The sequence below is a fragment of the Sinohyriopsis cumingii genome, chromosome 4, assembly GCF_028554795.1.
Source record: "Sinohyriopsis cumingii isolate HCF-2022 chromosome 4, ASM2855479v2, whole genome shotgun sequence".
Classification (NCBI taxonomy): Eukaryota; Metazoa; Mollusca; class Bivalvia; order Unionida; family Unionidae; genus Sinohyriopsis; species Sinohyriopsis cumingii.
Window position 1 is genome coordinate 47,761,987 of NC_142964.1, and position 12,900 is coordinate 47,774,886.

Here is a 12,900-nt window from a genome sequence, read left to right on the forward strand (position 1 = left end):
CAAACAGTAATTTTGTAAATGATGCAATGTTTCAAGTGACCCTTTTACATAACGTTTGATGGGGGGGGGGATAAACACTAATTTTGTAAAAATGCTGAATAATCAACATTTTACATGTACTTTAGGAAGCTTCGTAAACATAAGGTGTAGGTTTCCAGACTTATGTGTGACGAAATATCTCGTGATGTCTGAGTAAATTGTCTCTGGTTTTGATATTTGCGAGAGTACCCATTTTCATCGATCCATAGTTCATAGAGCACTTTTGATGTAGCACTTACATACAGATGGCTAAAAGGGAGGAACATGCACTTAATTATGGCTAAAATGAGATCCAATGTATTTAATCTAAACGTTAGCCGATACACTAGTATACCCCAGTTATAATACACACACACACAGATATATATATATATATATATATATATATATATATATATATATATATATATATATATATATATATATATATATTAAAGTATTGAATCTCAAACATAATTACAACTTACAAGATTCTCTTTCTTTCGGAAATATATCAGCAGAGCAGGTTTTTACTGGGCTGTTTCTAATGAAGAAGAAAAATATGAAAGATACATAAAAAAAGGATTAAAAATGTAAGACCATTCAAATGTAAAATTCAAAATCAACTGGGGCTGAAGTCACATGGAACTGGCCCGAGCCCATTTCAACGTTGTCATCATCAGCGGGTCAGCATTGGTTGACCATAAGGGGCTTGCGCAATTCGTATGCCATTTAGATCAGTAAAGGTTACCGGTGCCTCGTATGGGGGAGGGACAGATCCAACTAAGTTGACAGGATCGCGTTCAATAGATCTTGCAATGAGAATGACTTTTCGGGCAGACTTCCATATTCCCATAACTGCAAAGATCGCGGAGCTAATACTCATGATGCCAGTTATAACAGCAATGGTTGTGACCCTGACGTCGATTGTGTCTCCATAGTAATACATATACATGTACAAATTTCGGTTCAGAACGCAGGCTAGGACAAAAACTGGGAAAATGATGAGGAACCACATTGTACTAAGTATGGGGTTGTAGTGTACCTGTAATTATACAAAATGCAAGAACCTAAAAATATGCTAAAGCAATAAATCGGGTCCAACTTAATGCCGAGGACAAATTAAATCGTGTACGACTAAACACAGCAATAGTTCTTATTGAAACAATTGTGAAAATTTGACTGCAGTAATTAACGTCAACGTGAATTAGACAGGTGGTCTACTTTTGTTACGATGGGCCTCATCGTAATGATAAAGACCACTCCATAGGATTTCGCATATTGTTTTAATGAGATTTCGACCAGTACGTGATGTTTCCATTTTTCAACATTTTTACCAATTCGTGATATCAAAATCTTGATTCATTGAGAATAAATATTTAAAATCATAAAACCTATTGAAAAGCGATCTTTAGTTCACATGATTCGTTGCTTCAAATTGCAGCTACATCAACTGTGTTGTTCTTATTTTCCTTTTAATGCGTTCGTGTCTATGTGTGTGTAAATAACCGTGAATAATAGTATATTGAAAGAAAATAACATAATACAATACATTTCTAAATATGGCGCTAATTTAACATGATATCATCTTGAGTCATGATATTTAAAAATAAATGAACTCGTTTAATAAAAGGAAAAGCAAATTACTAACGTCCGATTGCTTAGCGTTATATTTTTAGTATCAAATCGGCACGCTAGTCTGAAAGCAATGGTTACATAAGAACACTTTAAGGTATGTCGCAAAAATGATTTCTTTTTAATAATTAGCATACTTTTCTATTTTTTCATCAAAATTAGAATATTATACTGATTTTATACTCTCTTTACGAGACTTAAACGGTCATGAATAAAATTGCTTTTTGCTGGAATTGTCTGAAATTTTTAATAATATTTTCACCTAATTCACTAATAATTTTAATCTAATCTTACACATTGTTCGTATAATTAAATTTTAAATATTGTACCGAAAAGGATAGATTTTAAATATAATTTTAAGCATATACTATTTAGTATAGGCCTTATTTTGATACCTTTAATACCACATACTTGTATAGATGTCACACACTGCATGGTGTTGAAGCGACTATATACCAGAATAAAAGTAAGAGCCGGTTCGTACGACAAAGCTGACTTTCATTATCACCTATTATTTTTTACGGTGCAAATAATGTTTGTCATTATCTTGGTTTATCTTGTAATAGAAGAGATCATTAAAAGGAACCGAAATGTTGACCCTCCTTTCAAAATTACGTCATAAAAACCCAGGATCAATCACGTGTGCAATAATATTATTAATATACAAATTCTCAAATATGTTAATAACGTACAGGATGACATGAGTAGAGAAAATATGAAAAATATGAATTAATTAGAATATCACGCATAACAAGTTTATGAACCTTGGCTTTTAAGACATCGTCTATTGGGGGATCTTGAATAAAACATTCTCTGATTTAAAAAAAATCAGATATAATAGACCAGACTTGAGGTGCATTAGACAATTTGGCATACAGTATACCGAACGGCAAACACGTATGGGTTTGCAAAATGCTAGTTGTCGATTCTTTAAATTCATTTCTTTGAATCTATTATTGCATTTCAGTCTCTTTAACAAATAACTTTCCAACACATAAATAAAACTGTCGTATATGTCTCTTTGTTCACTAATTTTACGTACACTAGAATGAACTTTACAAATTAACGACAGCGATGGTCAGAACAATTTTACATCCACCTAATTTAGTGCCATTCGTAAAGCTGCTCATCTCTACGTTCATGTTTCGCTCATAGAATGAACTACAAATAACTTCATAGATTCTCATCCTTATGAAAAGTTCCTTATGTGCCATTGAAATTATTTTTGTATTTTGACAGTATAGCTGCGGGGCTTTCAAGGAAACATCTGGCTTACAAGGAAAGTTGTGTATAAACTGCTACTACGTCTATTACAACAACTAACACTACTACTACTACTACTACTACTAATAATAATAATAATAATAATAATAATAATAAATATGTTAACGAAAGTAGATCACACAATAGGATTAGAAATCAGATTATTCCACAAACAGCTAATGTCGTCTCTTTGATGAAATGGGTAGACCGTAACGGATAGGCAAGATTTTATCGTTAAGGCCATATGCCTCATATCATCCAGAATACAGCATTTTACATTTCGTGTGCGTCCAGCCGTCCCAGCATGGACTCGTGTGAAAGCACATGAAGGGACTCTACGTAACGCACGTTATATATATATATATATATATATATATATATATATATATATATATATATATATATATATATATATATATATATATATATATATAACACTGTATACCCCAGGGGTGTAAAATTGAGGGTACAAAAAACCCTTTGGTGTCAAAACTTGTGGTCAAATAAAAAATGTGGGGGTAAAAAATGTACTGACACATTTTCATACGACTCATACTTTTTTCAGCTTGAAATAGGATATTGCAACTTGCACTACTCTCTCTCTCTCTCTCTCTCTCTCTCTCTCTCTCTCCCTAAACATACAAATACACCAACATGCACAATTAACAAACAAATGCATTGTCCATTCAAAGAATAATTTTATTAGTTCATTTTTCTTTTAAAGTCGTACTTTTAACAGTCTCCTCAACAATATAATAGCCCAACTCATTACATATAAGCCAATACAAAAAGCCAAATAAATCTTTTTAACCAAATGGGAGTTAATTTACTACCTTTCATCAATGTGTACAATCATAGGTTTCATTGTACTTCGTCCTAGAACACATTTATCCAAATATCAAGGAGGATACTGATTCATCATCATCTTTCTAATAAGTTACACTTGAACTTTCAGATCTTTCTTTTATTGCAGCAAAAGTTAAAAACCAACAAAATCTGCAATGACCTGCTGACTTTGTAATCCAAATAACGCATTTGTCTCTGCAAGTTTACTGATTTCTATGTTGTGAAATTATGTCTTAGGTTATAATGTGTTCTCCAGATATCTTATGGCGAACGACGGCCTATTTCTAAAATTTCTAAAATCCTGTCACGAAAGGATTATTCACTTTTGTAGTCTTTGCAATCACGCAATCAGAAGTCACACCGGTAATCATAATGAATATTCCAGTCATAGGAATAATTTTCTCCATTTTTCATTAAAGTTAGATTCACAGTTACTCTTTCGTGTTCTGTTTCTTTCACTTTCTTCGCTAATGCTTTTTAGTGCATGACGTTTTAATCTGGCAATCACTTTCTAGTGCAATGAACCTTGATGTTAAATATCTAGAACAGTTTGCTGAGCTCGATGGAAATCGCGAGATTAGGGGAAGCTACTCCGTCATAACATTGCCTATGCTAGTCTGGTTCATTTTTTTTTTTTTCATGTTCCCTGCGTTGCACTTTGCTATACAAATAGAGGAGCACAAGGCAGGGAGCAAACAAAGCGGGGAACCAGTCAATGTCTATACGCGAAGTATATACGATGCCATCCATCGTCCAATGCATTGGGTATTAAATAAATCATGATCATATTATGAAAATCCTTTGCGTCAAAAAAATGCACGGTAACAAAATGTGTGCGTCAGTTTTCTCTAGCGTGCGTCCCTGACGCACAAATGTGCGTAAAGGGAAACACTGTGTATATATATATATATGTGTGTGTGTGTGTGTGTGTGTGTGTGTGTGTGTGTGTGTTCTTAAACATCCTAATACTTACAAGAATAACAACCAGGTCCTGGAAATTGCATTTCGATGCAACCCAAAAGATGATGAACAAAATTACAGGTATGAAGGCCTGAAATAAAAGATTCACAACGTTCAAGACTAATTAGATATCTCGTTAGCATCCTGAATTATAGCTTACCTTCGGGTTTAATTCTGATACAATACATATAAACAGACATGAATATATATTTCATTCACAAATTTGTAAGTTCGCTCTAATTAGTGCATGTTTGTAATTACCATATTTGCAAACTGTGTGTAAATATAAACAAATGAACGCATGCGAAATGTTGTAGTGCTGGTGGTGGTGATTGTAGCTGTAAAAGTAGAACGAGTTTATGTTAGTGTTTGTATAGTAGACGAGTGAAGCAGAATGTATAGTAGTGTAATGCATAGTTAGTGTCGTGATGCAGGGAAAAGTTGTTAATGTCGAGTTTTTCAGTGTATAAAAATGATAATGATTATTGTGATCATGTTACTGTGGTTTCGATATCGTAGTAATGATTATGAAGACGCTGAAGATGATTGTGTGCATGTGTAAGTATGTATGTATGTATGTATGTATGTATGTATGTATGTATGTATGTATGTATGTATGCATGGGGGCGGGGGCGAGGCCTGGGCCTGACGTCCCGCTTGCCAAAGGAAAGTGAAGCGTCTCTCATAACCTCTCCTTCCCAGGTGTAGTGATCGCCGCAGGACCACTGTCTCGCTTTGCGGGGCAGGAGGTTACTTGCATGTGGACTCTCCTACACTAGTGTGTCCACAGCAGCACCTTCACGCGGGGCCCCTGTTTTAAAAGAGCCTGCTGTGTGGCGCGACCGTGTGCCCGGCGGTATAACTGGGTGGGCAGACTGCTCGTTAGCCTTGGCAGGCAACCAGTCTAAGAGAAGGGACTCCAAACCCGGGCAGATCAAGCTCGTTAGCCTTGTCAGGCAGTTCATCTAGGAGAAGTAAACTCTGATTAAAAACCCACCAAGTCCAATCCATTTGATGGTGGCTCCACTGCCTTGTGGATATCTTCGGGAGAAGGAAACGATACGGGTAAACTCAGACAGAAAATCCGGAGTGGAGCCCCCAAGGCGGCTGGGTGTCGACTACGACTTCCTTCCGGCAGCTCCTGCATCCAAACTGGTGCCCAATGTCATGCTCAGCATTCCTTTGGATCCCACCAGGAAGGACGAGAGGGGGATCCTGATGTCTGGGCACCCCAGGATCTCCATACTCCACGCCCAGGATTGGGCCCTGGAAACCAGTATCGCTACTGAGTGAGGAAACAACACGGAAGCTGTCAGTTTACGGATTATAAGTCCCACCCGACTGGCGTAGAGAAGGGGCGCCACCGGTCAGCTTTGACGGTGGGAGGGATCATCGTGTACCACTGGCCAACTATCGCCAGCCGCAAGCCGGGCAGCCCCAGGTCAATAAGGTGTTGACCCGCCACCGTCTGCCTGCTTCACTGGGTGTCTGGAGCTCAGAGTGTTGCTCAGTATGACAAGTAGACGGTAATTCCACACCAGACACAAGAAACAAGAAACCAATAAAGAAGACTCCAGCTCTTCGATTTGCAAGCTGAAATGTGCGCACCATGTGTAATGGCATCTCCGACGACCTCAGAGAAGTGGACGACACCAGAAAGACGGCCATCATCGATAGAGAACTCACCAGACTAAATATCAGCATAGCTGCCCTCCAGGAAACCAGGCTCGCCTCTAGTGGCTCCCTCAGAGAGGAAAACTACACCTTCTTCTGGAAGGGTCGAGAACCTGAGGAGCCCCGCCAGCACGAAGTGGGCTTCGCCATCAAAAACAATCTCCTGGCCTCCCAGTGCGGCTTCAGAGCATACAGGTCGACGACAGACATGATCTTCTCCCTACGACAACATCAAGAGAAGAGCAGAGAGCAAGGTCAACCACTCTACATGATGTTTATCGACTTCACCAAGGCCTTTGACTTGGTCAACAGGAACGGCCTTTTTGAACTTCTGAGTAAGATCGGTTGCCTCCCCCCCCCCCCAAAAAAAAAACAACTCCTTAGCATGATAATCTATTTCCATGCAGATATGAAGGGAACAGTCCTGTATGATGGATCCTTCTCAATATCCTTCCCAATTAACAGCGGCGTGAAGCAGGGCTGCGTGCTGCCACCAACACTTTTTGGGATCTTCTTCTCCCTGCTCCTGTTCTACGCCTTCAACACGTCCACGATGGCATATATCTACACGCCAGGTCCGACGGGAGGCTGTTTAACCTGGCAGGACTGCGCTCAAAGACCAAAGTGAGAGCTGTGCTCATCAGGGAGATGCTTTTTGCAGATGACGCAGCTCTTGTGACCCACTCTGAGGAAGCCCTCCAGAGACTGGGAGACCGTTTTGCTGATGACTGCATGCAGTTTGGTCTCACCATCTGCTAGGAACAAACAAATGTCTGCGTGCAAGATACCACCATTGCCCCTTCCATCCGAATCGACGGTGTCACCCTGGAAGCAGTCAACTACTTTACCTACCTGGGGTCAACCATTAACAACATTCTTTTGATTGATATGGAACTGGACAGAAGGCTTGGAAAGGCAGACACCATCATGGCTCGATTAACGACGAGGGTGGGGGAAAACAACGCGCTGACAGAGCACACCAAGGTCCGTGTCTACCAGGCCTGCGTTCTTAGCACCTTTCTATATGGAAGTGAGACATGGAGTACCTACATGAGGCAAGAACGCCGGTTCAACTCCTTCCATATACGGTGCCAAAAACGCATCCAAAAAATCAGCTGGCAAGACCGTGCTCCACACAGCCAGATCCTGCAACGTGCAAGTACCCCCAGGATGTACTCCCTGCTGAGCAAACGCCACCTTTGATGGCTGCGACACGTCCGACGCATGGAGGATGGAAGGCTGCGAAAGGACATCCTATATGAACAGCTGGCCACTGGCATGAGAAGAGTAGGCCACCCCTCACTCCGTTTCAAGGATGTATGCAACAGGGACATGAAGGCATGCAACATTTCACCCGATGACTGGGGAGAGCAGGCCGAGGACCGACTGACGGTAAACAATGGCATATCAGTCGCTGATGCGATCAGAGGCCAGTTTGCGGCAGAGAAACGTGAGAGAAAGAACAACTCGGCAGCAACCACAGTAACGCAGACTTCCCAGTACGTCTGCACCAACTGCAATAGGGACTGTCACTCACGTATAAGCCTGCACAGCCAGAGCAGACGATGCCAACAGAGACAGACAACACCCCAAGGGCGCTATTCGCATGGTCGCGACTGAGTCACCAATGTATGTATGCATGTATGTATGTATGTATGTATGTATGTATGTATGTATGTATGTATGTATGTGTGTGTGCGTACGTGCGTGCGTGTGTGCGTGCGTGCGCGTGTTTGTATGTGTGTGTGTGTGTGATTTGGATTTTTAACGTAGTTTTAACAACGTTTCAGTCATGTCGCTACGATGTTTGCAGTGTGTCAGTTTATAGTGGTATTTAGCACTGGGCATAATGCGCAAACATGTAGTATCATGTCCAGCATATTCCCATTATCCTGACACAAGGCCGACACTGACATCTTAATGCAGAGCGCCAAGCAAGGTAACTTCTAGTATCATATTTATGTAGTAGTACTAGCAGGATAGTTATCGTTCTTGCTGTTACAGTCTTTGTCGCAGTCGTCATTATAAATATGTTGTTTAAATAGTTCTTCAAAAACTAACAATAATAATTATTATAATTACCATTATTATTATTATTACCATTATTATTATTATTATTATTATTATTATTAACGGTAGTTTTCTTACCGAAAGGAGGATGTAAAATAATAGATAGTTTATGGACACTGCTACACAAATGATGATGGCGATGACTTGAATTATGTGATATACCGCTATCACCTTCTGTAATGACGGGTTCACTTCCATTTCTCTTCCTGTTAAAAATGAAAATATATAAATACAAGAAAGAGAAATTCTAAATAGTTTTATGACACGTATCATAATGTTGGTCATCAGCATACTGATTGTAGTCGTCAGAACGGGAAACACTTCGAAAACAATCTTATTTAAAGGATACATTTCCACAATAATTGACAATTTGATTTTTTAATTTACGATCTTGCCACACATTTAAGGCAAAAAAATGTACGTACATTTTTGTGAGTTTAATTTTATGTCAGGTCTCATGAAATAGATACACATATATCACGTTGTCGATGTAGCATGCTTTTATCACGCTGAATGAGTACGACTACAGTTTTGGTGTGTCTGAAAGGCAATACATGTATCTTTCAATCAATGTATTGATAATTCTGAACCTAGCATTAAACAAATTTACTTTATAAGTATGATTGGCGGCAGGCATTCACTTGTGACCATATGACGGACACGTTCTTCCACATTTTGTAATTCATAGGACTTTGTGGAGGCCTTGTTTCCTAAGTAAGATAGTTTATTTTGCTTACAATTACTTGTAAGAAATCGATAATAGAGGTTTCATGGGAGCATAGCTGAGAGAGCAAGACTATGTCTTTTATCATCCTAAGTGCTGGTGATCTTCAAAATTTGAGCAAGAAATTTGCAAAAGAAGAAAACTAAATTCCGCTAAACTTATTATTCTTTAAGGAAAATAACCTAGGCCGTTAACTTTTTGATCCAACAATCACTAGGCATCTTCTATACTTTAAATGCAAACGCTATATCACCTATTGGCATTGTTTCTAGTTTAGAATTAAAAATATGATGCAAAATCCATATTTGCTTTTTCAGTTCATGCGACCTTCAACTGTGATAAACATACTCTAGGCCTCCCCAACTTATCTGTAAAACGTGATGGTGGCATATATGGTCGAGAATTACTGTACAGATAATAATTTTCTTCTTCCAGTCACTGTGACAATTGACCTTGAACTCCAAAATTGATTTCCATTTTCTACACCGAAAGAGTCTGCAATCTACAACGTATGGTTTAATTATGTGATGCAGAACCAGTGCTACTGTACCTGACCACATTTTATTTCAATCAGAGTGATTATGACATTTTTCAACAAATTTGATTGGCTTGTTCTATGCCCAAAGTTAAAGATTTCCCCACTGTTTAATCCAATAACGAGATGTAAAACTAAAGCTACTTTGCAAAAACATTTTTTTAAAATCTTTTCTATCACAAATAACTTTGATGGTTGACCTTTGTTTGCCTCATAATGTAGATGATTATTCCTTTCGCCAAGTTTTTTAATTTCATTATTTAGCCTACTAGTTTCTTGATACTAAATGCATAGCATAAAAGTGTACTGTACTTCGAATTGGGCTCCAGGCGGTCGAATAGTTTGCATATTGGGTTAAATCTGCATTGTATATAGTGGTATTCGAGTTACTGTGTGGAAATCATTTTCATTTATTTAAATAACAGTGACCTTGACCTATGCCATTTTTAATCCTAAATCGAAAAGCTTCTTCTTTAAAACATGCTGAAGCCACCCACTAGATTTGGTAACTGTTGCAAGTAAAACAAAATAAAAATCAAATTATTTTGCACAAATCTTGTTCTTCATGCCGTGCCCTGAGTCTTTTGACCATCAATCTGACAATGTTTCTCCTTGCTCCAAGTGGCAGTCATCTAAAACGTTTGGTAACTGCTGATTCTGGACAACTTAAGTCATTGAGCAGAAACAAAATTAGTAACCGGCCGACGGACGGACGACTTCAAGCATACGGTGAAGAATGGGATGAGTTTTACTGTTTACAATCTGACCTTTGGAGGATTCAAAGTACTCCATATCTTGTCGTCTTTTGTTAGATTTCTTGACTCTTCCAAAATTAGTTGTCTTGTACTTTATATGAATTGAAAAACATATTTGGAAAACATTAAATTTAATATTTTAATTTAAAGGTTTAGCAACCGAAACATCTCCTTAAGTTAGTCATTATTACTTGATTAGAATGTGTTACGCTAAACACCTCAATGGGGTCGAGTAGTCTAAATCGCACAGAGCTCAAGATCACTGCAATATCTCTGCCTGCATGGGTTGATGTCTCGAGGTCGGTTAATGCGGGTACATGAGAAAGCTTGCCAGTGGCTTCTCTGGATCGGTGGTTCGTCCTAGTGTATTCCAGGAGTCTTCTTCCACAAGTCATCCTGGCCTTCATATATAGCATATCATGTGCCGAAAAATTGCGTCAAACCCCATAACAACAACAACTAATCGCCACCGTGAGGAAGTCATTTTTAAGTGACAAGAATGTGTTCCAATAAACACCCACTTAAGGTAATTATTATTACTTGATGGGAATTTCTTATATTAAACACTTCATTAAGGTGGTCATTATTCATCGATGACAATTTGTTACACTAAAAGTTGCAATATCATTGTGTTTTTTTTTGGGGGGGGGGGGGGGTTGGTATGTTTTCTTTTCAAAATTCATCATACTTACTGAAGCGTTCATCACGGACACTCATGATGGTAGTCATTTTAATACAGGTGCCCCAATGGACAAATTAGACTTGTAAATCTGTAAAAATATAGAAATATGTATATTTCTCTGACGCAAATTTACAAAATTTCAACATGGCTGAAAGCGATCAAGTTTAATCTCTAATGTATCCCACTGCGACGTATGTTTGTAAAAGATACACAGAACAGCCACCGAGTCTCTAGATCAGACAACAAAGTCAGATACATGTCCTATGCAATTAGGAATATATTCAAAAATAGTTTTTAGGCCCACGTTTAATCATTATAATAACAATTTCCTGACGAAGTTGTGCTCGGGCAAGAATCTTTATAACTCACTTCTGTTTTATATATGTACATTAGAAGCTTTTATTTGAATATAATCGTCATGTCCTAAGTAATGCACATTGAACACTTTTTATTTTCAAAATTTGGGATTTTGTATCATGTTTAGTCGCTTTCAAGACTATTTTCAATCTTATGCCAGATCTTTTATACCAAGCTTAAAATAATTAAACATTTAACACAATTGTCTACTGTTTGAATATTTTATGGGCAATACAGTTGCTACCAGGACACTGTGCCTTTGTCAACTAACCTAGTCCAGATCAAGCGGCCTAGGTTAGATTAACAACGCCTTTTTCCATTATATGTTTGAAATTAACCTCAATCAAAGTTTCTATATATCTCTAAATAGAGACAAATATGGCTGGAAGCCGAAGGTGAAATTACATCATTCTTATTGTACTCCTGTATACCATTATGAAAACAATATCTTTTTAATTGGTCATCATTTATACAAGCAAATGAATTTCCGTTTTGCATCTATAAAAATGAAGTACTTTTTGGAAATGTAAGAATTATCGTAAACTTACCTTTATCTCGTTATATCGGCAACAGAACGCTTCGTACTACTGAAACATTAATAGCAAATGAGAAAGGTGTGGTCTCACCGGTTTACTAGGAAGAGGCCTAGTAAAGTTCGGGATGAGGGGGTTTTGCAATAGTTATTTTGCAATAGGTGTTTTGCAATAGGAAAAAACATATATAATCCCTTAAGGGTTTATTGGTTATTATTTAGTTTTGTTTAATGTTTTTTGTCCTTTCTAGAAATATGGAGAGTAGGATACTTGTCCATCCACAATAATGTCATATAGTGTCTAAATTCTTCTTCAAATGTACCTCAGATTCCTTTTCTTCCCCTTTGGACGCCCTTCATAATGCTTCCTATTCTTGTTTTGCTAACATATGATATTTTAGGTCGAACATACATTTGATACACCACATACATATTGAAGAGAACAAGCTTCGTGCTCTGCTGGGTTTCTCGTACAAAGTACAAGAATCTTCTTTCAAACAAAAAAAAAATGCCCCAGTATCTTACTGCATTACAAGTAACAGCCCGACTGACACCATTTGTATGACCGGTTCGAATACATTTACATTTGCAATAGCATTCAAGACTAATCAAACTAAGGTACATCTCGTGAAAAACCAGGTGCATGTGATTGCACCCCGGTGGCTTAGATTGTAGTAACATTCTTCGTGATTAATATATAGTATGCATTCTCTTACGTGTTCATCAAGGCCACCTCCAAACTTCACAGACTCAGATATGCCGTTCCCAATGCATTTTACAGATCTGGGTCTTTGCCGTTTGTTAGGATTAATCAGAAGAATCAAAATCATGGTTCTTAATCTGCCGGCG

The 12,900-nt window shown here is 38.1% G+C and overlaps 1 protein-coding gene across 1 annotated transcript; it reads right to left on the reverse strand.

The window, feature by feature from the left end:
* Positions 1-548: 548 nt before the first annotated feature.
* On the reverse strand, positions 549-12,173 carry LOC149801113 (uncharacterized). The gene is made up of 5 exons (XM_089955141.1): positions 12,068-12,173; positions 11,173-11,250; positions 8,545-8,672; positions 4,736-4,813; positions 549-1,063 (listed from the first exon to the last, which is right to left on the reverse strand). The coding sequence occupies exons 2-5, from the start codon at positions 11,207-11,209 to the stop codon at positions 698-700; spliced, it is 609 nt and encodes a 202-aa protein (XP_089811267.1). The 5' UTR covers positions 11,210-11,250; positions 12,068-12,173; the 3' UTR covers positions 549-697.
* Between the last annotated feature and the right edge of the window lie 727 nt (positions 12,174-12,900).

Excerpts from the sequence above, each read along its gene's own strand:
- LOC149801113 (XM_089955141.1), bottom strand. The coding sequence starts at position 11,209 with ATGACTACCATCATGAGTGTCCGTGATGAACGCTTCA. Across the intron at positions 4,814-8,544 it reads TATTTTACATCCTCCTTTCG|GCCTTCATACCTGTAATTTT; the intron begins GTAAGAAAACTA and ends CTTTTATTTCAG. Across the intron at positions 1,064-4,735 it reads AGGACCTGGTTGTTATTCTT|GTACACTACAACCCCATACT; the intron begins GTAAGTATTAGG and ends GTATAATTACAG.